This window comes from Chelon labrosus (genome assembly GCF_963514085.1).
Source record: "Chelon labrosus genome assembly, chromosome: 20".
Classification (NCBI taxonomy): domain Eukaryota; kingdom Metazoa; phylum Chordata; class Actinopteri; order Mugiliformes; family Mugilidae; genus Chelon; species Chelon labrosus.
Genome location: NC_140353.1, coordinates 12,474,278 through 12,501,729, shown reverse-complemented (window position 1 = coordinate 12,501,729; position 27,452 = coordinate 12,474,278). Strand labels below are relative to the sequence as shown.

Genomic DNA, 27,452 nt, shown 5'->3' with positions numbered 1-27,452 from the left:
GAAGATGAAATCTGGAGTGGCGTGCGACTGTACCAACTTAGCAAATTCCTCTGGCTGAGGAAGAACATGATATGAAGTTAAAAGGTCCGGAAGAAAATTAGTGAAGCGCCGCGCAGCTCTTCAGGAAGTTTATGATGATTTTACAAGGTCTCTCTGATCCCATTAGCAATGATTAAAGGCTTCTTCTTCTTAATGTTAATGTTTATACTCAGATATATTAAGAAATACTCCGATAGGTGAGTGAGCTGGTACTAAAATGAGTTTTTAAGGTTGGATTTTGAAGAGGATATGCTCCCATTAGATTTCTTATTGACATACTATAATTTCATTGCACTCCAGTAAACCCAGAGTGTTAGAGATAATAATGTTTGAACTTGACTTATTTCCTGTAAGGGGAAAATCCTCCCTGAAACACGACTGTATTATTCAAATGTACTGGTATAGTTCAATCATTGTCTGAACTACAAGGAGCTCTGTGTTCACAGGATACAGAGGAACTACAGAAACACGTATGTTTAGTTGACTTATTCCTCTGGTTTTCTTTTTAAATTACAGGATACACCTGAAGCACAGAGGCTTCTGCACGCCAGAACAAACGCATCGTCAGATCCGCGCCGGGCCTCTCTCATCTCCGCTGGAGGGTTAAGAAATGAAGCAACAAACTGCGGACAGGCTTAATCCTTCAGCAGTGTTTTCATGGCAGAGAGAGCCGAGCAGCGATGCGCTGGCCGGTATCAAAGTCCAACCAGACAATCTTCTGCACATCAGTCACAGCAATGACAGAGATCAAATGACAGTGGATGGCTCGGAGACAGTAATCAGATGGCACACGGACAGAGAAGTTTCAGCAGAGAGAGGGATTAGAGAGCTGCAGAACTGACCAAAACTGATTCAAGTTTGAGAAAGATGAATGAATAAATAAATCATTTTGACGTATGCCTTTCACTTGATTGCTTCCTCTGTGAGCTACTTTGCATTTTTCAATTACATTTCAGAGGTTACACTTTTTATTCCACTGCATTTGCTCAGTGGCAATACATAAAAAAAAAGTGAGCAAGTAATGTAAAAGTAGTGTACAGTATGAACAAAGGGTCAAATTAGAAATGAGAGGTGTCTATTTGCAGATAATAAGTTGACCTACAAACATGTGATCTGTTAAAAAACCTTAATTGAGGTACACCTCAGATTTTAACGTATAGAAATAACAAACCTCAGTACATTTACTTAGTTTTATGAATTCATAATTGCATTTGATTATACCTTTTTTACATGACAGCTTCTTTCACATAAGTAAATAATAAGAATACTTTTTTGGAAACGCTGCATATTTATCTCAGTTATTTTTATAAACATCCTCTAACACTGAGACACTTAGAAGCGTTGAACATAAAAAAAAAAAAAAAAAGAAACTTCTGGTGAATTAAAATAACTGGATGTATTTTTGGATTTTCACTTTGGAAAATCCATTATAATAAAAACACATATTCTAAAGATAAAGGGGGAAGTGATACTATTGGTGCACAGAAACACATTCACACTGTCGCCTGATGAATGATTTCAGTTCCTTGAAGTCTTAATGAGGTTGTACACATTTTCTTTAGGTACGAATTTCTATATTTGACATTCAGTAACTTTTTTTTTTTTTTTTTTTTTAATTCTCTGCTTAACACCAGCAGTATTAGTTGTGTTTCTTTATGTTTACACCATTGAGCAGGATGGACCTTAAAGCAGGAGGACTCATTAGTCAAAATGAAAGCATTCTGATTTCTAATCTCTAAACCTTTATATAGCTTTCACAGTGGTGAATCCTACATATCCCATGATGCAGTTAGTGGCAAAAACTCACCCAAGTCACCCAAAGTACTGAGTAGAAAATCAATCTGCTGGTATTCGATGTTTTCCTAGTCAGAGATGAGAAAATCCAGGTTCCCAGCTGGAACTGAATGCAGCACTGGATTATAACTGTCCACCTTTTAATCACAAATCACAGTAGCTTAAAGATTCTTATATTTTAGCTTTAATCCCTATTTCTGAATCACTACATAATGTATGTAGAAAAATGTTTGACTGAGCAGCGCGGTGATCTTTCACCCAGAGCATAAAAATGGACGGACGTAAAGAATGTTTTGATTTTTATTTATTGCAAACAAAACCATTATATTTCATCCATTTTCATACTGTACATCTACACACCGACAAGGATTTCTCCAGTCGGACTGATTTTAACAGTTTACAGCTGTGACGTTTGTTCCCAAAAACAAACTAATATTTGTTCTAATGCTAACAACAGAACACTCACAGACCTCTGCTGATTCTCTCCATTGATGATTCCACTTTATAATGAAATCATGAGAAGGGGTTTATGAGGATTTGGACTACAGTTACGATATTTACAAAAAGTCACCACGACAGGAAAAAAAACACACATTTATAGATGATGACAAGAGTAAAATCATGAGGTTTTTTTTTCTGTTAGATGTAGATATGATGACAAAGGCAAAACTGAGCCCCTTCTTCAAAAATAAACCAAGTTAGAGAATAACTGGTTCACAGCAGGAGCTCTTTGGAGTGTTTATGACACCAACACATTTCAACAATTATTATTTATTGCATTATTGGCATTTTATTGGTGATCAACTAACTGTGAGACTACAAAGTTAAATCAAGGCCACTTAATGCAGTAAATCAACTTTAACCTGTCTTGCATGGTGTCAGTCAGGTTGCGACACTGATTTCCTGTACATTACATGTGAATTCAAATCCCAGTTGAACACATAAAGTCTGAAACGCATGAAAACCTCTTCCTAACGGCAGCTCATACAGTAAGGCCCTGGGTGTGAGTAACTGTGCTCGCCCACGACAAACCACTCAGTCAGTGTTGACCACCTCTCAGCTGGGTCTATTTGAACATGGAGTTGAAGGCTCGCCCGATGATGAGCCTGCGGACTTCACTCGTACCGGCGCCGATTTCATAGAGCTTAGCGTCCCGTAAATATCTCCCCATTGGGTAGTCGTTGATGTAGCCATTGCCACCTGTTGACAAGCGGGACACGGATTAATGTACCGTAACAGCGCAGTAAAAGATTATGGGAGCTCTTTCTCCCAGCATTTTAATGTGTAATGGAGTAGGTCGATAAAAGATGACAACGGCTCTGGTTTTTATGAATAAAAGCCATTTCAAGATATCAGATTGTGTGTCTGTGTCTACTCCCTTGTGTGGCTTAGAAGAATTTAAATACGTTAAGCACCTGAGCAAATAAGCTCTTCATGTCTTTTGTTCTGTCACTGTAGGATGGTTTGATAACTCAACCAAAGTGTATTTTACAACTGAAGATGATTTTATTAACAAATCATGCTTAAGCCAGCACCTAATTCACCTAAATGTACAGCACGGTTTCTGTTGGGACTCCCCTTTTTCTTGCTGGGGTGGCACACAATTTATTAACAGTCTGTTATATGAATGTAAATGTATTGTACCTAGGTTAATGAAACAATGAAAACAACCTTAACATTAGACACTAGTATGCAGGACATGGAGGAACATCTGTAACATGTAAAATCTAGGCCTACATGATGACTCCTGCAGCTTTGCACCCTTCTAGTTTAATCCTGCAGTCTCTTTACATTCTCCATGGACATTTTGGATAGTTCAAACATTTATGGCATGGTAACTTGTATATACTTTGTATTTGTTCTATTTTTGTTTTTTATAACATGTTATACTGCTCACTTAAATTGCCCCCCGGGGAGAAATAAAGTTTTCTGAATCTGAATCTTAACAAAGGCTGCCTATTGGTTTCACGTGACAAGTTCCTGAGATCGATAGAAACATGGCGGGAACAAAAACAACAACTTGTTCACGCAAGTTGAATGAAGTTGGACTCGATGTGGACAGTTCCGTTGAAAATGTGGGTCCATGTCTGATCTTACCAGATCATTTTGTTTAGCATCGGTTATAACTGAGGTGGGACTTTAACGCGTTAATTACGATTAATTCATTACAAAAAAAATAACGTGTTAAAAAAAATGAACACTTTTAATCGCAGTTTGCATTCCAAACAACGTGGAACTTTTGTCCGTGCACAATTTCCTGGTACACGGATCACATGATGCACACATCAGAGCTCGGCTAACAGCTACCAAAATGGAGGAATCGGATAAAGGCACGTTGTTATGACTGAGGGAAGGCAAATTTTATCTAAAAAAAAATGTACCTGATGGAAACACTGATAAAAACGGGGTTTTGTGCAAATTGTGCAACAACAACAACAACAACAACAACAAAAAAAAAAGAGTTTGCATACCACCAAAGCACTTCAACTCTACGGTGCCATCTAAATGCAAAGCATGTTGCAGTGAGCACAGAAACCGCCGGAGCTGTTAGCGCTAGCAGTCCCAGTCTGAGTACGGACAAGACGTGTCCACAGCCCCAACTGCTTTTTTTTTTTTTTTTTTTAAGCATTTAAAGTCAATACTGTTCTGAAAAAGCAAAATGGCACTTTAAGTCTGTTCAGTTTTGGCCAGGGATTAATCAAGATTAATTAATTACAAAGCCTCTGATTAATTAGATAGATTTTTTTAATCGAGTCCCACCGCTAGTTATAACAGAAAGTTGTAATCTCTAATCAGAATAATTTTAACATAGTACAATGTAAACCACTCATTCATACCAAAGAAACAGTCCACCCAGAAACAGAGTAATGGCAACGCAGAGGGTTGTAACATTGACTAGCTGCACTGTAAAACGCCAAGACTGAATTTATGCCTTCAGTTTAAGATCGGAGTTTCAACTGAAACACTGATTCTTGGCACTTACCCAAACACTGAATGCCATCCAAAGCAACCTGAGTGGCATTCTCAGCACAATACAGGATCACTCCAGCACAATCCTGCAACACCAACACAAACCATCAGTCACTGTGTGCAGGTGCAAAAATGCAAAGAACAAGAGAAATAGGACGCTGACTTAGGGAAATGACAAAGAACAAAACAATGAGCTTAAAATACATATATATATGTATTTTTATTTTACCACAGTATAAAGTAAAAAATATCTCAATCCTAACCACTGAATTACAACGTGTAACATTTAGTGATTTGATAAGGATTTGTGGTGTTTTAGCATGAAAAAGAGGGGTTGTGAAATACTGGAGGGGTTTTTCATTACTAAAGTAAAACAAGTCGTGGCTGTAGGAGTAGGTGAGTGATTAAATAAATCTCACCTTTGCACTGAAGTGTCCTCTGTCACAAGCTCGGGCAACATTGTACAAATACTGCCGACAGGCGCCCAGTCTCGTGTACATGTCGGCCATCTTGCCTTGCATCAGCTGTCAAATATTAGGTAAGTTTAACTCGAGGTAAATTTTAAAATGTTACTGCTGTCATCTTCAAAACTGAAGAGTAATTCATTACAAATTCTTTCAAAAACTTGAAGTGAAATCACAGATGAAAGACAAACCTGAAAGTGTCCGATCTTCTGTCCGAAGGCTTCTCTGATGTGTAGGTAGGGAACAGCAGAGTCTAAAACCGCCTGCATGATTCTGAAAATAAAAAAAAAATGATGCACATGTTAAAGACTGGTGAACAATCAAAAACACATTCATTCTGTTTTTGAACATTTCATTCTATAAACCTTTATAAGCTCTTAAAATGAAGCAGTTTCTCACTTTAACAATAAATGTTTCATTAACACGCCACGTAATCATCACATACAGATTACATGTGTCACAAGGCCCTTTGGATGTGGCAGAGTATTAAGGTATGACATTGATTACCAGTGAATATGGAGTCTGGATTCAAGTGACAGCAGCAAGGTTCAACAGGTTTTTTGTATTGAAAATTAAAAAGTGTGAACATGAAAATATTCTGAGACGTTTAATCTCAAGAATAAAAGGCCTCTTAAATGTAACAATGCTCATAATTAAATGAACATATAAATGGCAGCAGTGCAATTCCAGCATTAGGGTTGCAAAGCTTTAACCTGGTAGCCAGACCAACTTGGCCGCCCATAAATATTATGTGTCAGAAAGTTGGTCTGGAACCACTCCCTTGGGAATCGATTAAGCTCCAGCAAAGATCTGCTGGGCCAATCAAAACGCTTGGGCAGGTTTTACATGGGGATGGACAAAAGATTAACGGCAACGTAGTCATAAATGTCATGGCTGCCGTCTGAGAACTGAGCTGTTTAGAGTCCACTGTCACGTATGGATAAATATTACAAGCGATGACGACATTTGTTGAGAATGTCTTGATCCCACAATGTCACATACTCTGTTGCTCTGACTGGTTGTAGGTACGCCTATCCACTTGCATGCAGAACCTTTTTTTTTTTTCTCTGTGTTGGGTGAAACTCGCCCCGTAATGAAATTCCAATGGAGTGTTTCCAGACTCACATTCTGACAATAAAGGAGCGTGGCTACGTCAGGCTAGCAAAACTGTGTCATTATCATCTCTTATTAAATTGTCACTGTTGGGCTTCCTGTAGGGCAGGTCTAATAATTGGTACAGTGAGAGCGTTTCTGGCCAAAGGAGGACCGATTAAAATCGTTGCGTGTGTTAAATAAAATATCACACAATGTCTGCCCAGATCAAAGTCAAGGCTGACCCTGCTAGCATGTTATAGTGCTGGCAAATCTTTGTGAGAGGAATCTCTGCTTGATTACTTTTGTTCCAGGAGTAAGCAGACGTGTAAGTGAGCAGGTTTAGGTGACAAGGTGTATTAAGCTGAGGAAATCTCATCCTAAATAGTTCAGGGTAAATGCACCATTACACATTTTATATATTATTTTCACAATTCAGTGCTTAATTCTTATTAACGAGTAAGCACATTAGACAGGCCGACTGTCTTCCTCATATTTGTGTTTTTATATCCTCATGTCTGTGTACAGCACTTTGGCCAACCTTGTTGTTTTTAAAGTGCTTTATAAATAAAGACTGATTGATTGATTGATTGAGTAGTTCTCTACATATGGAAACAGTGTAATTAAATATAACGTGCACTAAAAGCAAACCTCACCCAACAGGCCCAGATGCGAGTACCAGTCTCTCCAGATCTAAGCCACTCATCATCACATATACACCTTTGTTCAGCGGACCCAGAACGTTCTCCTCTACAACAAACAGGAGAAAAACGAGTTAAGAATCACGTGGCACACATGCGAAGATATGAGCTAAAGTGTGCACTTGAACACACACCTGGGACTTTGCAGTCTTCAAAGATCAGCTCGCAGGTGTTGGATCCTCTCATGCCGAGTTTGTCGAGCTTCTGTGCGGTGGAGAACCCTGGCATTCCCTAGAGGAAGCACATACGGAAACGCTCAAACTGTTGACTGCTCTTTCCTTCCTTTCATATTAATTAACTGTGATCCACAGAACACAGTTAAACATGAAAACACATCACATCCACTCAGCCACAAAGCAAATCACAAGGTAGAGGTAGAGGAGAATATGTCTTCACGTAAGAGGATTTACCTTTTCAACTATGAAAGCTGTGATCCCTTTTTGATGCGCCTCAGGATTTGTCTTGGCGTACACGATGAGGACGTCCGCATCTGGGCCGTTTGTAATCCAGAACTTGTTGCCATTCAGAACATAGTAGTCACCTGCATAAGAGTAGAAACAGGAAATAAATTAAAACGCCAAGAGAGTTAATCAGCAGACGCGTAGGGACACAAATGAGGATCTCTTACACCAGAGCGTTGCATGAGAACATGCCTAAAAATATGACTCCGAGGTCAAATGAGAGAAGGTGTCATTGTGGCTACTGATTAGTTACCTTCTCATAAAAAATGTAGGGCTTCACAGTGAATACACTCATCCAGGAAACACCAGTCTCCCAGTTTAAACCCGCACAGATCAAAACACACACCACCGCTGCATCATTCACTTACTACGATCAACAATAGTCTGTATTTACAAAGCATGAAATGAGGTGCAGCTACCAAGAGATCACACCACAGAGCCTGTGGTACACACATGTGTCCCTCCACTCACTTAGCAGTGTATCTGTGAAAGAATATCTTCCACTGTAGAAACTACACCAAACATAAACTACAAGCACAAACAGTTGCAGTAAATATCTGAATGAGACAGAGATAAGAATTTTTCCCTCTCACCCTGGACCCGGCACCAGGCTGCAAAAATGAACAGCTTAAATAGTTCTGTTATCAGGACACATAGCTTGCCAGTGACATGATGTAGTAAGACACGAGATGGTGTCACCTTAAATACACAATGCAGTCTTTAGTTACGTGTTCCTAAACCACACACAAACTACTGGGTTTGTTTCAGTTTTGCATGAAAAACACGACATTACTCAAAACGCTGCTCGTGCCGACCATGCAGAGCACATTGCTGACTCAGAGTTACTTGTTGTATTCAGTGTGATAAGCGCTAGTGTTGTCAAACAGAGTCAATACAGCCCTCAAGAACTGATTAATCCTTATCAGCGATAGAGTTACCAGAGAATATGCAGCAATATTTACTGTTGGGTAATAGATTTCAGAAGACATTCCCATATACAGTTGTATGCAAAAGTTTGGGGACATTTTAACCATTTCTTGACCGTAAAAAAAAATAAATAAAAAAAATAGGCAGGAAATAGACATTAATAATGTCACTTTCTTCAAACTTTTATTTAATGAACCTTAAATATAATATAGTATTTGCATGTGCAAAAGTTTGGGTTGATGGGACTCGAACAGGTCAACGATGGTCATTAGGAATTGTCATCTGATAGATATTTATTTACCTGACTCCTCAAACATGGGCTCCTGCTGCTATCAACCTTATAATTTCCACTGACAGAAATGGGATTAAGAAAAGATCTGTAATTCTCTGATAACACGTGATCTCCTCAGCAGAAAAGCAACACGGGATGGTTGGTGCACTGTTCCACTGTGCAGCGCTGATGCACAAACATGGAAGTGTCATCAGAGGGAAATCTGCGACCTCATTACACAGTCAACACTGAGAGTACACAAAAACTTCTTATTGAGATGGAGCCGTTCAGAAACCCAGTGCAGTGGATAGACGAAGTTAAAACTGAGCTCTTGTGCTACAATCACCAAACGTACGTGTGGCGTCCCCAGACACCGGTCTGCAATGCAAACAACGTTGGAGGTGTCTTAACACATAAGACTATAGGAGGCTGGAACAAAGATGAGATGCAGCTCAACCAGGTGTTTATTCCTCTATACCCACAGTGAACACACAGCAAGACATGTTAATTAAACATAACACTGCAGACCACAGGTGGCATGAAGTCCTCACATCACAGTTACATACCCTGCTACTCACTGTCGCTCAAATGAAGCCTGATCTTTAAAACGCATCTAACACAAACAAGCACATTATTTACATCGGCACATTACTATATAAATTGATTACCTTATTTAAAACCTATACACACGTCACAGTCAAGTATCTTGATATTAAATTGAAATACAAGCCTCATCCCTTCCTTGGTACCTACAGTGAGTTATAAAGCATGAACTTATATAAGTAACACATCAAGATATTGCACTGATATCATTATTGCACAAACCTGTATCTGTATCATATATCCTTCACTTTAACACTTCAGCAGAGACTGCACAATAAAAAAGTTATTTTCTGTTGACATACCCAGAAATGACAAACCAATGTGTCTTTCTTTGACAGGACAGGCCTTCAATAATAGAAACCACTAAAAGTTTATATTTGTAACCTTTACAATTACCAGAAATTAGTATAGTGTCATGTGTTTCACTTAGCTATGTAGGTAACAAAAATTAACCATATGTTGAGATGAAAATGACACCTTGTAAACTCTTAAGAAAACACATAGAAATATTCTACTTTGCTTGAGTAATAATCTGCCATTACTCAAGGTGGTGGACTGGTAAAACTCACACATGCAGGTGACTCAGAGAAAACTGCGACAACCTATGTCACTGCAGAGGACTGGGCAGAATTGGGGTGACAACAGACGGAGACATAAAACCCAAATGAACTGAATTAATGCAGTATATCACGCAGCCCTTACACATTCACAAAATTGTCTCAGTTCGTCAAGTCATCTGCAAGAATCCCTGAAAACTTTTATCTGGCCCAAAAAGTTCATTAAATAATAAGCAACAGACAGATTCACCTTTGAAGAATGGCTCTTTATAAATGTCTGCCCCAGGGTTGCCTGGACGTATGCTGTATGTACAACTGAGATCATTTCTAACGAACAAACAGGACCTACCTGTCTTCTTGGCTTTGAGTCTCATGGACACAACATCAGAGCCGGCATTGGGCTCACTCATGGCCAGCGCTCCGACATGCTCCCCTGTCATTAACTGAAAAGAGGAAACGCCAAGATTGGTCAAACAATCAATTCAATCTTCTTCTTTTCTTTGGGCATTTTCAAGCAGTTTGTAACAGAGAAGTGTCTGGTCCTGACCTTGGGCATGTACTTCTCCTTCTGTTTCTCGTTGGCGTGGCGTACCATCTGGTTGACACAAAGGTTAGAGTGTGCGCCGTAACTTAGAGCGATGGCCCCCGACACTCGCGACATTTCCTCCATCACGATGACATGATCGAGGTAGCCCAATCCTGTGCCTCCACATTCCACTGAAAGGAATACATATAGTGTTGGTTTTAATATTAATACACTAAAAACCCACAATGCAAGGAGGAAGTTCTTCGTTCCTTCATTCATACCTGGAGCAGTGATGCCAAGGAGTCCCATATCCCCCATTTCTTTCCAAAACTCCTGATGAAGAGACCGTGCAAAAAGTTACCACAACAGAAATCCTGCTCCAGTTTACATCTGGAAATAATACACATGTGACTGGACCATATTTGTTTTATTTTTTTAAGCATGTCACTCAATGAGAAAACTACAGGTTACACCTTTAATGAAGTCTTTCCACTCACCCGCATTCCTGGGAACTCATTGCTCTTGTCGATCTCATCAGCATAAGGCGCAAGTTTTTCTGCAAGGAATTTACGAACAGTCTGTCTTAGCTGTGAAAAAAAAAAAGCAGAAAACAAGAATTTATTTTACCATTAATAAGGTGCAACACTACTGAAAGGCTGAAAATGGCACACAACATATCAGAGTATCTTCTAGTGTCTTCCTTCATTTGATTTCCAGGTGGACTGAGACCCTCAGGAGCTTTTTCGTTTGTGCAAGTGTAGGCAAGTGTGCAGTTTGAATTACAGGTAGATGTGCTTAAGTATTTCACAAGCATACAGAGATGTCTTAACTGAGGTATACACCACAACATTATGACCACCTGCCGAATATGTATGTCCCCCTTTTGCTGCAAAAACTACCCTGACCCGTTGAGGAAAGGGCTCCTCTAGACCCTGAAGGTGCGCCGTGAACAGATGCTCAATTGGATTGAGATCTGGGAAAACTGGAGGCCAAGTCCACACCTTGAACTCATTGTTGAGTCCCTCAAAGCATTTCTGAACCATTCTTGCTTTGAATCGAGGAGGGATTTCCTGCAAAAAGAGGCCACTGCCTTCAGGGAAAACTGCTTCCAATATATTGTGAATATAATGTGCGACAATGCTTAGGTTGGTGTAACATTTTAAAGCTGCAGCTTTGGAGATAACCTAAACCAGCTGACTTGTCAAAGTCGTTCAAACGCTTCCACTTGTCCAATTTTCCTCCTTCTAGCACATCATCTTTAAGAACAAAATGTTCACTTGCTGCTTAATATATATCCCACCCACTGACAGGTGTCACGATAACGAGAGCATCAGTGTTGTTCACTTTAACTGTCAGTGTTCATACTGTTATGGCTGATCGGTGCATACACTCACTAGACCGTTCATTAGGTACCCCAGAGAGAATAGATGCAACCAGATTTAACACATCCAAGATAAATAGTAGCTTCATAGAGTATGTTGCAATCCAATCTTAGTCAGAAGGCTAGATTGCCACCTTTCTTACTCTGCTTCAACATAATCTGAACATGATAACAGCCATGAAGCTAAGATTTAATGCAGGACTGTTGTATCAGAATGGTTTAGGTTTTACAAGCGTACCTAATGTTTTGCCATGAGAGTGCATAACTTTATTAAAAAAACAAAAAGCCCAACATCAGAGGTCAACCTCTCTCATCCAATCAGATCCTTTGTATGAACCCCACCCCCTGTTTCAGTCTCCTTCACTTTGATCCAAAATACCACTGGCCTGCTGTCCCTTTACCTTGATAAAACTGATATAAGAACATGTCTGGATTAGCTTTTAACTCAAAACAGCTATGATTATGTAGCTTACGTTATAGATATCTGGGCAAATAGTTAAACTAGTAAACATTAAGAGAAAATATAAGAGTCTTTTGCTTTAGTAGTACAATTAAGTGTAAATAACATTGATTAATACTCCAAATGTGTAGCTATTGATAACAAATACTCATGGTGAGCTAGCTCTGTCGGCTAATATCAAGGTCTTTTTAACTGTTAGCTAACGTTATGTCGTAACGTCATGACGTTACATAATTCTTTTTTTCTCTGTTATCCCAATAAACCAGGCAGTACACTTTCTTTATAACGTCACCCCGAGACGTTTTTTATCAGCAGCTGCTTATCTGCACAGCCAGGTGAAGTTTGTTTTGAAGCACCAGCTAGCCTCTGTTAGCTAACCTGTATCTGGTCGTCGGTGAGTCCGTTCACCACGTCGTCCACCGGGATGGCAGCTCCGGCACATCCTCTCCTCGCCACCGCAGGGATGGACAGCCTGGAGCCGAGGCGGAGAACGTTTCTAATTGCAAACATGGTGAGCACCTGGTTTGGTAAAACGTGAGAAATAAACCAAAACAAAAAAATATATATATCAGACCCCGGGCTGGCTGCCCTTTAGCAAAGAGAAAGTAAGAGGTCTCACTCTGCCACTACTTCCCAGGACCACAGACGTCAACGACACTTCTTCTTCTTCTACTAATGGATTTGCGGCAGACTGTACACTGCAAAGGATAATGCCGCCCTCAACAGGCAAGGGTTTGCTGTTGATCCTTTGAGTGAAGACATTTTAAGTTAAAAAATAGACCTGAAAGGGAAAGAGGGAAGACACAGAGTTGACAACTAAATTTGACAAAATACTTCTTCTCAATAAATCCTACTCAATGGTTCTGTAAAAGAAAGAGGTCATTGATAAACTGTGTCAAAGCCATAATGTTCATTCATTCATTGATCTTCTGTAACCACTTGTCCTGTGAAGGGTCACGGGGGGGCTGGAGCCTATCCCAGCTGTCACTGGGCGAGCGGCGGGGTCCACCCTGGACAGGTCGCCAGTCTATTGCAGGGCTAAAACAGAGAGACAGACAACCATGCACACTCACATGCACACCTACGGCCAATTTAGAATCACCAGTGAACCTAACAAGCATGTCCTTGGACAGTGGGAGGAAGCCGGAGTACCCGGAGAGAACCCACGCAGACACAGGGAGAACATGCAAACTCCACACAGAAAGGCCCAGTCGGCCCATGGATTCGAACCTGGAACATTCTTGCTGTGAGGCATCAGTGCAAACTACCATGGCACTGTGCCGCCCAAGCCATGTTATTCTATAATTTTGTTTTTGTTAGTGTATAATCATTTGTAACAACAACTCACATGTTTTTGTCAGCTTATAATGAACCCTTCATGTCAACACTGGGAGCAGGTCCTCGCCATGTTCCCATGTTTCTACAGTATCCCAGAAGGGACAAACTAAACACTGGGCATAGAGAGGAACTTATGCTATGTTCCCACGAGAGCTGCTTTCTTTTTGCTAACTGTGCACTAAATATAAAGTGCAGAGTTAAACATCACTGAGAACTGGCTAACAGCAAGTTCCTCTTTTCAGAGAGAACAGAACTGTTGCTGTGTATAAGTAGAAAGAAGCAATACATTTTTGGGAGTTAGAACAGAAGAGGAACTCGCTGAAGAAACAAAGATGTCAGTCAGACACCAGTTTGTAGCCTCATCTCGCTGGCTTTGATTGAAAATGACTCGTTGCTTTTTCACCAGTTGCCACCATTAGCATCTCCTGCATACTTGGTAAAGGGGAGGGCAAAGGAGAGCCATTCAATTGGTTGCAGTCTGCAAACTCACCACTAGATGCCACTAAATCCTACACATTTAAACTTTAACAGATGGAAAACTTCCCTCCACTTTTTGGCCACAGAAGCGCTCAATTTTTCCTTGTAACTACTGAAGCATTGAGGTTTTCCCAACAGAACCATCAGATCAACAGAGATTCCTATCATAAATTTAATTTCCATCAACCTCTGAATGTCCAGGCATCCACAAAATGCTTACACAACTCTGCATATCTGTTTTTTATCTATCCAGAGAAGCCTAGTTTAATGATAAATACCATCAACAGCCTACCTCCGACACATTTCCAAAGAAGAAGCAAGAAATAAAAGTCACAGTCACAGTGATTTGATGAATGTGCTTTTACTAGTGAGTAAAACAATGAGTGTCGGACCTGCATCGTTCATGTATGTGTACGTTGGAGTGGTATCTCTACTTGTAAAAAGTGACATGTTTTTAATAGGAGAAGTGAAAAGTAAAAGAAAAGAATAGAAACTGAAGAAGTTTCCACATTATGTATAAAAAGTTACAGAAATGAAGTAAGACCTTATACACAAGAGAGCAGACCATGAGATTTATTACTAACATTTTAACAGTTGAGGCTGTACTCAGGATGTTCACTGTCTACTTCACTGGAGTAAAGACAGACTTACTTTGAATTTTTCTACTGTAGATTTGTTTTAATGAATAATGGCCTATACGCTTAGTGTGTTGTGCACTAGTGTGCAAGATTCTCCAAGGTCTCGTATCAAGCAGATGGAAGATAATCAGATGATGTGAACTCAAAGTGCCTGCCTCGGATTTAGCATAATGTAGCCCTGTAAGATAAATGTCTAAAAAAAAAACATTTCCAGTAAAATCTTCCTCTGACTTCTGATAACAGCCAACAGTTTAGAAAGAGAAAATGAAAAGAGACGGTCTGACATCACTCGAAATTCACATCAACATTTCACTTGTGAAGAAATGAGAACATACTAAAAACACCTCCTGATATGATACAGTTAAACAATCTGAATGACTATCTTCTTATATGAATTCCAGTCACAGTAGTTAATTGATCTGTAAATACTATCTTCCCTCCAGCTTGCGTCTAAACTTACATTCATTCACAGAGTTTTTGACCACTAGTCATGCTATGGAGCAGCATTCTGATGAGTAGTGTCCTGTTGTGTTTGTGTCACATACTGTGCTATGCACAAACTCACACATGTACTGCACATGCATGGACATGCTGGAGCATGAATGTATTACGAGGTATTTCCCTTCTACGTAGGCCACCTGAAGTCAGTACCATTTGCTCTAGTTTCAAAGAAACTTGGCAAGAAGACTTTCAATTTCTGTTCTGTCTTTAAATATTTGCATTTGCCTGTTTCCATATCAAAGGCATAACCTCTATGCTTATTTTATCTCTCAAACTACACCCAATAAACACCATGGTCCACAGCCAAAGTCAACATGGTTTAATTACAAACTTGGCAGCGTTGGGAAGTTGCCCTGGGTTTTCCTTACAAAACTTTTGTTATCTTCTGTGCTCTTTGTCGGTAAAAGGGTTGGTGAGGCTTGTGTATGTTTTGGCAAGTTCCACAGATCAATTTTGGTCCATGTGGTTTTCGCAGTTCAAATGTCTTTGAAGTATTTTTGCAATTACAGTTAAAAAAAAAAAACATTATTTGCTGCACATTGCTGTGCACAGAATATCTGATGTTGTTGCAGCACAGTTTGTACAAAACCATGGCTGAAGTGAAAGATTCAGCCCATGGTGAATAGTTATACTGGAGATAGGCCGCCATGGTAGCGAGCTGCCATGCCTGTCACCCTCTTCTCGTCTCTTCTCGCCGGTCACCTCTCTTTGACGATGTATCACACGCCTCAGACCAACCTCAGCGTGCAAGCTTTATAAATCCTTTCAACAATGAGCTCTCAAGGCTTGAAGCGACTTGCTGCTAACCACACCTTCAGTCCAGCTGAAGGACTGAAAAATGATGTGATACAGGATTTGCCACCTTTCTGAATATAATGGCCTGTAACACATGTGTCATTTTGTCAGAGTACTTTTCAGGCCGCCTTTGTTTTCAAGCTTGAGGAGCTGATTTTCTTCTGGCACTAACATGGACGATTCGCTGGGACTTTCTCAAATTGCTCACACATCCAATCCGTTGCATTTCTTGAGTCATCTGGGGTTTGAAGAACCAGCTAATGATGGGAATGTTCTCAAATATGTTCCTCTCCGTGCTTATCACCCACAGTTCCAATTTGGGGCTTCACCTACCAACTTGATAACAGGTGTCATTCTCTCCTGAAGTGGCAAACTGAGTTCACTGAGCGTAAGAAAGATGATGCTTTGCTATCCACTTTCTCACAGTTTGCGGCTAGTAGTGACTTTTTCTCTGAAAGACATCTCTGTAGGGTTTCAAGAACTCTGTCAATCACCCCCCTGGCGAGAGAAGGTGCAGCACACACAAGTCATTGCTAAGTTTAATGTAATTACCCCAATTCAGTCCTGGCCCAGGGACACATTTCCTCTTAGACATACCTTTGCGTACCACCAACAACATCAATAACAACACATGCTGAATGTTAAACAGCGTACCCATCAGCAAAATGTCCTGATGACAACTATTCCACAGAGGCGGCTATCAGCAGGATCTATTCAACCACATTGCCCACTTGAAAAACCAAGTGACTGCAAAGACAGAGGCAGGAAGACAAACAGAGACAGATAAAGAGAGATTTGCACTGTGTCGCTTTTGAAATAGGTTAAGTCGGCTTAGCATCGGCGTGGTCCGGTAAAATAAAACAAAACTGATCAGTCCTGTCTGATCTGAACCGCCGGTTTTCCTGGTCGACTTTTTTTATGTGCAGGCCATGGTGGCGATTTATGGATATCGATGAGTTCACAGGCGGATAAGCTAGTTAAACAGCATATACAATACAGCTGCAGTACGTCATGTGTTATAATACCAGCGCACGTTCTACACCTGCAGGTTAAAGGTCAGCGGTTGGGGTTCAGTGATGTAGGTATTCCTGACAGGAAGCGTGTCGCTGTGATCTTGATCTTACATTATTAAACATTCCTCACAAAAAGTTGAACTGCAGCTTGTTTTTTTTTTTTTTTTTGGCTCCTGGACAAGACTTTTGACTTCACGGTGCATTACAGTATGGGCAAGTTAGTGCAACATGAAAACGTTGTTTTATGAGGGAAATGATATGATTACATTGTTTTCTAAGGACACATTCAGTATTCAGTGCAGTGAAGAAAGTTTGATGCAACGTGCAGGAGAATAAATGCACTTATTTTGACGGAAAAGCAATTTGTTGTTACAAACGGCAAAACTCTGGGGACACACGTCCTGTCAGGGGTATTTGGGGTCCTGTGGTTTAGGTGACCTTATCACCAACATCACCTGAAGACCAGCATTTACACTAGGACACACACAGTAATGCTCTTTCTTCCAGTTTAATCAAACAAGTCACTGAAATTTAATCTGAAAATTTAATTACGGGTAAGTAAGTCACACAAAAGTGCCATTTAAATGTGAAATTAATGTTTTGCCCTCGCGCTGTGCTGATGCGTGTGTTTGTGTGTGTTTAAGCAAAAATATTTCTCTGCAGATACGGTTACAACAAAATGTTATCTTTTTCCGCTGGTGCAGCAGTAAAGACGGATAAAGTCCATCTTGATTTAAAGGTTTTCGTCTCGTTTGGGCTCCGGTTGAAGAAAATCTGCAAAAACATAACGTGTCAGCTGCTTTATCATTTTTTTTTTTTCTTTCAGCCAGGAAGCGACTGAGCCAATGCGGAAGATAATTCACAGCGAGTCCTACGGTTGTGTGAGTGATTGCGCGGGCGCGGGCGCGTGTGTAAACCGCGTAGAAGCGCGAGCCACGCCACCGCCGGAGAGGGGTTCCCCTAACCGACGGTACGCACGGAGCACAGAGGCAGGCGGAGGCTGTTTGTGCGTTAAAGCTCGAACAACAAACAACAAGGAAGTGCTGCAGATGACCGACTGGATACCGAAAGCCAGCCCGGGCTGCGCTCCAACTTTCTGAAAGTGAAATGACCAGATTTGAAGGTTGACGTGAAGCGGTTTCGCGCGTCTCGTCGTGCGCCCTCAGGACGGATTAACCTTTCCAAATGCCAAAAGAGTGCAGGAGAAAAACCTCCAAGGACTTCGGGCTCCCTGGAATAAGCGAGAGCTCTCGCTTGGAGCGAAGAGCAGCTGGGAGGTCCTCCCAGATTTGCGATGAGCTCCTTCAGAAAGCCACTCAGATCGCCCCGTCGTCCGGACCGCCGACTGTGATGGATGCGCCCCGGGTACCGCAGGTCACCATCACCCCGGAGGGAGGCGGCTGCTCCCGGGAGATGCAGCAGGAGGACTGGGATGATGAGGTAGACGGTACCCTGCGCAGGAAACTGTCCAACTCCTCCATCTCGTCTACGGGGTCCTCAGTTGTGGAGTCCGAGGATGACTTACTCAGCGACAACGAGAGCAAAAGCAAAGGCATCATTACTTTGGAGCATCTGGCAGACACTGGAGAAGTGAGTAAAATGTGAAGACATAATGATCCAGTTATGACTGTAAAGGGCATTTAAAGCGCTTCCAATTAGATTCATCTTTCACGGGTCAGTGGCAGATTCTCACAGCATGTTATGGTATTTATGTCAGGTACAGGATGTGTATAATTCTGTCTGTTGCCTCACTGTATATATTATTTGTTACATAATGCATGACTTGATCAACAGCAGGAAAAAAACCTGCCAGTATGTGGCTTCTTAGACACTAAACCGTTTTCAGATATGTCTCTTGTTTTTATTTGTAAATCTGCTATCACACAACTGCAGTAGAGATGGAGCACGTATATTGCAAACTACTTCCTAACAGAAGACCACCGGGGTCTGTGTGACTGCAGAGAAGAGGTGATCACAGAGAGAAAACAGCACTTTCATAAGTTCGTTTAGCTCATCTCCAAGTGCAACAAACATTTTGTGGAAGTGAGCCCTGCAGAAGAGTTTCCCTGTGGGAAATTACTATCATTTCAGAAGTTATTCTATGTCTCATGGATGTGAGCTCTGGGTATTTTCATGTACTTGTCAGAGGGGTACTTTTCTCACACTTTTCTCTTGTTGTTGAAGCTAACAATGTCAGAAAAATACCCATTTGGAGAGTCTTGGCAGAGAGTTTCAGGAAATGTGATTGTCCCGTTTGAAGCGCTGCCATGCCTCCTTATGTGTGATGGGTTATGGAAGCCTTTCCCATCCCCTTAATGATCCCATGCACCGTATGAACTGAAAACAACATAAAGAAGCTGCTGAAAGCTAGATAATCTTTGCTGTCTGGCGAGTGCTGAACTAGTATCATCTTGTTTATATGTTCAAGGCCGCAGTTTGATGAGAAAAACACGTTCCTTAGCAACATCTTTAGTGTAAAAAAAAAATAAAAAATCATTTTGTGTCAAGTATTTTTTGCACAGCAGATAACTCCTGCACAAAACGGACCTGCTGCTCCTCGAATGAGACATCGGCGAGGCGTTGAATGTGATGTTTTGGAACTGTGAGTTCTGACCTTAACTGCGTGTGTCCCGCCTTCAGCACACAGATTAATGTTGAAGGACAGGCCTTTAGTTCAATACACGATGAGGGTGGAAATTTGTTTGCCTTCGACATTCTTGGCCGATAAAGCTCCACTTGAGGCTCTGTCATACTGAACATTAAAGCGTTAAAGCAAACACTAGGATATTCTTCATTTGTGTTTAAACAGAACAAGTCTTTGTTGTGAGTGTGTGTGCGGCCGTGGAGCTCGATTATTGTCTCTTCATGTGAGTTGTAGGGAAGTTGAATGTGATCACAGTGAGTCACCTCTGGGTTTCTGCACTCTACTTAACAGCATAATCTGCTTTTTGTCTAGACTATCACCACATTAGCCTATCACTGGGAGTGCGCGTGTGTGTTTTTTTACGGTCCAACCACTTCTCTTTGCCATACAGGGCCTGGAGCTGTCACTTTCTTTTAAACAGACTGAATACACATTGCCCGTTGAGCCTGTGTGTTCAAGTGTGTGAAAGAGAGTGTTGCTGAGTGTCTAATGCATGAAGAATTCCCTGCTTGTTCTCCTTTATTTATTTGTTTTTCGCTCGTTATGATGAAGAGACGATAATTTAAAATGGAAATATGTTGGTCGCGTCACCTCTGAAAACAGCCACTGTTGTGCTCCTACCACTTCAGCCCACACAAAAACACCCACACACAAGCAAACACTCACACAGAGCGTATGTTACACAGCCATCATGGCATTGTGTAATAATGTTTTTGTGGTCAGCATCCAATTATAGCCTTAGCCTTTGACATTTAACAAAGAACAACTTCAGGAAGTGAGAACACTCGCTCATCAGTACTTAGTTTTTGCCACTTCTCGCTGTAGAAGAGGGATGAGCTGCTAGAAGCACGGTAAAGACGTTTTTAATGCAGATTGAGATCAGACGGGCATGTGGAGAAACAGGCTCTCCAACTCATCAAGATTAATTTGCCGCGAATGGTTTACACTCAGTTACGTCGGCTTCGCGTGGAATGATCGGACAGCAAAACCTGGCTGAGTCACATGGAGCTTGATTTCAGATGTCTGTGTTTTTTGAAGAGCTGCCTCTGGACTACTCTGTTCAGAATCAGCATGATCTGAGTCAGTATGTCACACGAACAACAGGGCCTGGTGTCAGAAGTGAAGGTGCATCCCGAACAGCAGAAAAACAAACATGCAGGCCCAGAAAACAAACATTAAAGCCTTGTCTTTGGATTAGCTTACCTCTAATAAACTTTATCTAGTATCTCTGTTGATGTAAGATATTACATACAGTAATGTTCATGAGTACAATTAACTTTTTTTTCTTTAAATATATATTCCTCCACATTTTACCTCTACTAAACTACATTTCAGGGAGAAATATTGCACCTTTTAAAGTGTCAAAATTAAGATTTTTACACTAAAACACAGCAAGCTAATATAATGCACCATATTCTTAAGGTTTAAACCAGTGTTTCCCAGCCTTTCCGGCTTGTGATCAATCTTAGATATCTATGAGCTGCAAGAAATTCAATGCCTAAAAAAGCAAGATTGTTGTTTTTGTCTTTTTGCAAACCCCCTGATTAAGCTTGTGTCTCTGTACACGTGGAGGCACAATCTGTGTACTTGAGCCTGGATGCATCAGTATCAATAATCTCATAAAAGCAGATACAACAAGGCCACAGAGGTCAGTTTACCACAGATCTGGTATTTTAATATCGCTTCTTTATTTGAATTTTATTGATAATGCTTCTGTCCTGAGTAGAGATTTGATTGTTTAGCATAGCTGTATTGGTGCTTTTCCCCCGCCAGTGTTAGGACAGTGGGGTTTGATGCGCCATGCTTTTCTAAGCGTATGGTAATCAGACCAGCTATTTCACGTTTTAACACGAGAGCGAAACCAGCAATATTCCGAGGGTTATCTTTGCAAACCATCGTCATCAAGGCCAGTGCAGCGTGGACAGAATAACATCAAGTTTCAAAGTCGGGCTCCGTATTTAAAAAAAACATTGGCCCGAGAGCTGAGACCATAGTTCAGATCTGTGGATAGCACTACTATATTATACTATTATTATATTACACTCAGGTTATCGGCTTGGAACATCACAATATTGTCTGCCTAAAAATGAACCAGTAACTGTGAAAACTTGCGTCAATAAAACAAATGTTATGGTTTCTGCACGTTTAACGCCTTCTCAGCGCATTATTAATAGCAAACAAGTGGCGCTGCGGCAAGTGAAGCATATCACCTGACATTTAAGAGAGCCCCCGCTGGCTTCTGCCGAGTTCTGCTATTAGCGAGGACGGCGAGCTGTGAGACACTGAAGCATGAGAATGTTGCACTGACGAGAGAGTCAGTGTCTCATTTCCTGTTTCAATCAGAGCACAAGAAAATGACCTCCCCTTGGCCTAAATGTGGGACCCAAGAAGAAATAGTACTTTTCCTTTTGAACACACAGGGATTTACTTTGTATCTTTTAATTTTATTTATGATTACACTTTAGGCAAGCATCCAAGTATTATAATTTGAGTGTTTATATGAGATTTGCTCATGTTTCTGGGAGGAAATAAAACAGGGACAGTGACTGTGAAGCGCTACCCTGTCTGTGAAATACGCAAGCTGTTGCAGTGTTTTTGTTCTCTGTGTGTGTGTGGCGAGAGACGGAGAAAGGAGGAGAAGGCGAGGGCGATGGGACACCAACCATAAAAACTACACATCACTGCCAAGACAAGATAACTCCCTCCTCGGTCGTATCTTGTTTGAGATTTGGTGACTTGCTGCGGAAAACCTCCCCGCTAACTAGTGAGGGGGAGCCGAAACAAGACAAGTGTCAGCCTGGATTTGTTTTGCTGTCAAAACATTTTTTTTTCTCCTACATTGCTGTGGCGTTTTGCAGTGGGAAATTCTGCTCCAGTTAAAAAAAAAAAATCCTTTTTAATCACGAAAGAAATTTAGGTGTAAACTTCTATTCCCGCTTCTTTAACAATAGAAGGTTTTTTTTCTCGCTCTCTCTTTCTCTCTCTCTGTGATTCAGAGCCCATCATCACCACAGCACCACCCTCAAGATGCTGAACAGAGATCCTGAATGCAGATATGAGTTTCCACAGAAATGGCATTTAACTGACCTAGATCGGAGGCTTCAAGCAGGGGAAAACTAAAAGCCTGGCATTAGATTTACTACAGAAATACCTGTGTGATCACGTTTCTACTCAGATAGTATAGAGTAGACCGAGGCCAGTTTACAGCACGTCTTCCTGACAAATTGCTTGCACTTAGCTTTGCTTTAAATGATTATGCTGTATATCAGTTTCACCTCCATGTCTTCCCCCAGAGCAAACCGTGGTGGAAGATAAAGACAATCGTCCACTGGTCCTTCAGTGCTACCCAGAGGAGGAGACTAAACTGGGTTCAGCTCGCCGGGCATAAAGGTGTGACCCGCTCAGATCATATCGCACACTGTCCGACAAATCACGTTCTGTTTGTGTGGGAGCATTAAGAAAGAGGTAGGATCAGATGTACAATCAAAGCACTGGCAGGGATTAAAAACAAGATGCTTGCTGTCACGGATGGTCGAAGTCAGGCCTGTTTTATCCTGCAGCAGACACAAACAATCAATTGGAAACGTTTATCTCGACCTCACTACATTTCACCGGAATTGACAGTCATTTCCAGCTTAAAGAGACACTCCCTGCTTTCACAGAGCACCACTTATTCCTAGATAACGTGTGCAGTATTCGACAATATTGACAAATCCAGGGCCTGACATTAGTCTTCATCTCATCTCAGGCAACTTCAAGGCGGCGGATGAGGGCACCATTCTGAAAAAGTTCTCAGAGAATGAGATGCAGTGTTTTGAGAAGCTGAGGGACGACGCGCTGCTCCCGTTCGTGCCCGGTTACCATGGCGTTGTGGAAAAAGACGGGGAGTCTTTCCTCCATATGACTGACCTGCTTTCAAAATTTGACCTTCCTAATGTAATGGACTGCAAGATGGGTGTGAGGTAAGGAAGGAAGCTCTTATCTCATGTATCCGATAGTAAATAACATAAATAGACATTGTTTTTAATTAATTTTGGCAACTCCACATTACATATTTAAATGTCAGATTATTTCCTTGTTTGTTTTTGTGCGTGATGTTTATGTTAAAGATTAATGCTGGATTTAATGAGAAACATGCAGACAAGCAACAGTACATAGAGCCTACCACACGTTTGCTCTACAAGGGAACACCTGTTGTAACTGCAGGCTGTATGCTTGGCTTCCTGCCACAGCGGGTGGGGGTGCCTCACTGTATCAAGTGCACTAGTATACACACACACATGCAAACACAGGCGTATACGCTTGAATGCACACATGAACGTATAGCATGGACGACCATTTCTGCGCATGCACGAGCATGCAGGTACCGACACCACGCCCTCCAAGAGCTTTAATTCCGGTTCACCGAGCAACACACACACACACACACACCCCCCCCACACACACTGACTAAACTTGCAGAAACACATGAACAAAGTGTTGACTTTGTTTGCTCAGTTTCTGTGTGTGCCTACGCTGTATTACAGAGTCTAATCACACACACACACACTAGCTCACTCAGGGTGTCCCTGGAGACTCCCCTTTGTCAAAAACACTCAACCACAAAGTTGCAAAACCGCTAACATGCACAAACACACAGTCAGACTTTCACACAGTTAAACGCTGCACACTGGAGTCTCCTCTCAGCTTCCCTTTGCAGCACAGAGGAAGTGTGGCTCATAAACTGAAACTGAAATTCACATCTGTTTGCACAAAACTGTCTGGTATGAACTACGATAAGCGGGTTGTTCACTGACAGATTTAGTTAAGAGTTGTTCTCTATATTGTGTGCTCCTCTCTTTTGCATGGCAGAACTCTGAAAGAGAGGAGCATAAGGCCTTTAAGTGCAGCAAAAGAACTATGTAAAGGGAAACATGGGTTTTATATAAAGAACAGTATGTTTCTAGCACCTGAAAGCACACAACCATTACTATGCACGTGCAGAGAAACAAAAATGGCAGTAGCACATTTCCTGCAGCTGTAAATTAATTGTTCCTCCCGCTGGTAAAGGACGTACTTGGAGGAGGAGCTTGTGCGAGCGAGGGAGCGACCCAAGCCGAGGGAGGACCTGTACAAAAAAATGGTGGAGGTGGACAGCGAAGGGCCCACTCAACAGGAGCATTCCCAACGGGGCGTCACCAAACCTCGCTACATGCAGTGGAGGGAGACCATGAGCTCCTCACACAACCTGGGCTTCAGGATAGAAGGGACAAAGGTAGCCATGTGCTATATGAATGCTAGTAATATGTATATTTGTAGTGTGAAGCTAAGGAAAACTGGCTCATGTCCAGTACAGTTGCATTGTATTTATGGTAAAATATGTTGCGGGAGCATGTGCAGTATGTCTGTAACACTGGGTCGACTGACTGAAGCTAGATTTTAGACACAAACGCACAGAGAATTAGCTCCAACCTGCAGTTCTCAGTTCTATAGATCAGTTTAGCTACTTTTAGCTCATCGTTTGCTTTGATTTACTGTCACCGCTCTCGCCAGTCATTTTTGGCCACCACAAAAAAGCTTTGACATGGCCCAGCAGATAAAAACAGAACTTGCGACTAGCTGGTTAATGACACAGTGAAAGCGACAAACATTTCCCAGAGGAGTTGGTGGAGACCAAAACAGGGCAACAAAGCGTGACCATTGAACTTATTTGGACACGTGAAAAACACATCCTAAACGTTTATGCACAAACCTCGTATCATTATGTAATGATGCTAGTGGCCACAAAATAGTTTTTTGAAATCTGATCGCAGGTACATAGGCTGTACCTAAACACTTGTGACCTTGCAAAATGCATGATAAAATATATATTGTGAGAACATAAATGCCTGCTCACATCTCAAGTGAATAAAACTGAAGTAATTTCGCTGTGTAATACCTCTTTCTTCTCTGTAGAAATGTGACGGTACATGTCGGACTGACTTCAAGAAAACCAGATCGAAGCAGGATGTCATCAATGTGTTCAAGGACTTTGTCGGAGGGAACGTCAACATCACAGTACGTGGCTGCCGGTTTGCTTCTGCACACACACACACGTTAACCGCGTTCATGAAAGGACACACAAACCTTTTACCGTGCATAGACACAAAGCAGTGTCACAAGGATTACATGCAGGACTTCACCAGCTGAGTAAGCTCTCGCATCCGTGTTCAGTCGGCCCTTACGTGTGGAAAAAGGTTGGGGGGAGTTTTAATCACAAAAGAAAACAGCCTCAAAGTGTTTGAACTGTCACACTGAAACACTAAGAAGCTCCAGCCTCGAGGAACAAAGTAAATTTTCGCACTCTAATGCAGGCTGAGTTTTTCCACTATGGAGAATGTTCCCGTACATACGCTTTGTTGTGTTCCAGCTGTTAAATATATAAATGCAGAATAAATTTACATTGAGCCCTTCATTGATTTTCTTTCTCTTGCAACACAGAAAACGTACTTGAGCAGACTGACGGAGATCCGGCAAGCCCTGAAGAATTCAGAGTTCTTCAAGCGACACGAGGTGATGACAGATCTACTGTAGAGATGAGTGACAAGCTAAAGGAAGACAAATAAAGTGTCTAAGTAAAGCTTGACACCTGGAGCTACGCCTGAAACTCGACTCTGTTTGGATCATGTGGTGGAGAACGATGAAAACCAAAAGCTAATATTTATTCCTCCTTGTTTTCCTCAGGTCATTGGCAGCTCTCTTCTCTTCATCCACGACCACACGGGCAATGCACAAGTCTGGATTATTGACTTTGGCAAGACCACAGCGTTACCAGAGGGCCAGATGTTAAACCATGACGTGCCCTGGGAGGAGGGCAACCGGGAGGATGGTTACCTGTGGGGGCTGGAAAACCTAATCCACACACTGGAGTGTGTAGCCAGCGAAGAGACAGGCGAATAAACCTGCTGCTCGGTTACCAAAGAAAACAACCAAAATGCAGAAACCTATGGCCTGTGACGTTTGACTTATAAATGGGTATGAGGAACTATTTTAATGGACATCACAAAGATACCCTTTGGGTGGTTTTATATTTGGTGATTTGCTTTGGGTGATCTGTTTCTGAGCACAAAAATGCTACATCAGAAAATGTGAAGCAACGATGCCCCAAGGCTCTTGCTTTCACAATCCAAGTGACCATATTTAGTACTGACACTGACAGAAAAGACACAGTGGACGGTTGGCAAGAGAGAAGCAGAGGACTGGCCACTAGTTACTGAATGATTGAGCAAATGCACTGACACTAATTCAACTTCCTGCTAAATGAACAGAAGTGAAAGTGTAGGGATTCAGCATTTCAGTTGCGGGGACAGGGCGTAACATAGAAACGCTCACGAAATCCAAATGAAATCATGGAGATGTTGAGAAAGTTGAGGTCTTTACACCATCCGCTCTAACCATCAGCCTTGAGTGTAATAGTCAAAGAGGGATTCTGCACGTAACTACACAACATTACAACACATTCCCCGTTATATCACTGCATACTGATCTGACTGTATTTTGTGAATCACTGTTCTGCCAAACTGTCTTATATTGTACATCAACGTATATCTCTGTGAAAGAGTTTATTCTTTTAATCATACTTGTAATTATTACATTTTCTTGTGCTGCAACAAGACTTGACGCCGCACTGTTATCATTATTGTACTGTTATTATAGCACATTTTACGGTGTGGCTCATTATCACATATGCAAATGAAATGAACGAAGATGTAATTAAACTGGGGACATAATGCTTAGAACGTTTCGTTTTTCTTTTCCACTCCTCCGGTGTCACGAAACCGA

At 41.4% G+C, this 27,452-nt stretch overlaps 2 protein-coding genes across 2 annotated transcripts; one reads left to right on the top strand and one right to left on the bottom strand.

Moving 5' to 3' along the window:
- Window positions 1-1,514: 1,514 nt before the first annotated feature.
- ivd (isovaleryl-CoA dehydrogenase) lies at window positions 1,515-12,870 on the bottom strand. Its single transcript, XM_084569373.1, has 12 exons — window positions 12,625-12,870; window positions 10,903-10,992; window positions 10,687-10,738; window positions 10,427-10,596; window positions 10,229-10,322; window positions 7,471-7,601; window positions 7,195-7,291; window positions 7,016-7,109; window positions 5,459-5,540; window positions 5,223-5,327; window positions 4,817-4,889; window positions 1,515-3,033 (listed from the first exon to the last, which is right to left on the bottom strand). Exons 1-12 carry the CDS (start codon window positions 12,754-12,756, stop codon window positions 2,900-2,902), a joined length of 1,254 nt encoding a protein of 417 aa, XP_084425499.1. The 5' UTR covers window positions 12,757-12,870; the 3' UTR covers window positions 1,515-2,899.
- Window positions 12,871-17,787: 4,917 nt separating this feature from the next.
- itpka (inositol-trisphosphate 3-kinase A) lies at window positions 17,788-27,416 on the top strand. Its single transcript, XM_084568893.1, has 7 exons — window positions 17,788-18,598; window positions 22,946-23,042; window positions 23,401-23,614; window positions 24,702-24,906; window positions 25,587-25,688; window positions 26,112-26,183; window positions 26,355-27,416. Exons 1-7 carry the CDS (start codon window positions 18,194-18,196, stop codon window positions 26,568-26,570), a joined length of 1,311 nt encoding a protein of 436 aa, XP_084425019.1. The 5' UTR covers window positions 17,788-18,193; the 3' UTR covers window positions 26,571-27,416.
- The last annotated feature ends 36 nt before the right edge of the window (window positions 27,417-27,452 follow it).

Coding starts and splice junctions, on each gene's coding strand:
- ivd (XM_084569373.1), bottom strand. CDS start 12,756: ATGTTTGCAATTAGAAACGTTCTCCGCCTCGGCTCCAGGCTGTCCATC. Junction 10,993..12,624: donor TCACCGACGACCAGATACAG/GTTAGCTAACAG, acceptor TTTTTTTCACAG/CTAAGACAGACTGTTCGTAA. Junction 5,328..5,458: donor AGAAGATCGGACACTTTCAG/GTTTGTCTTTCA, acceptor AATATTTGACAG/CTGATGCAAGGCAAGATGGC.
- itpka (XM_084568893.1), top strand. CDS start 18,194: ATGCCAAAAGAGTGCAGGAGAAAAACCTCCAAGGACTTCGGGCTCCCT. Junction 25,689..26,111: donor GAGGGAACGTCAACATCACA/GTACGTGGCTGC, acceptor CTTGCAACACAG/AAAACGTACTTGAGCAGACT. Junction 26,184..26,354: donor AGTTCTTCAAGCGACACGAG/GTGATGACAGAT, acceptor TGTTTTCCTCAG/GTCATTGGCAGCTCTCTTCT.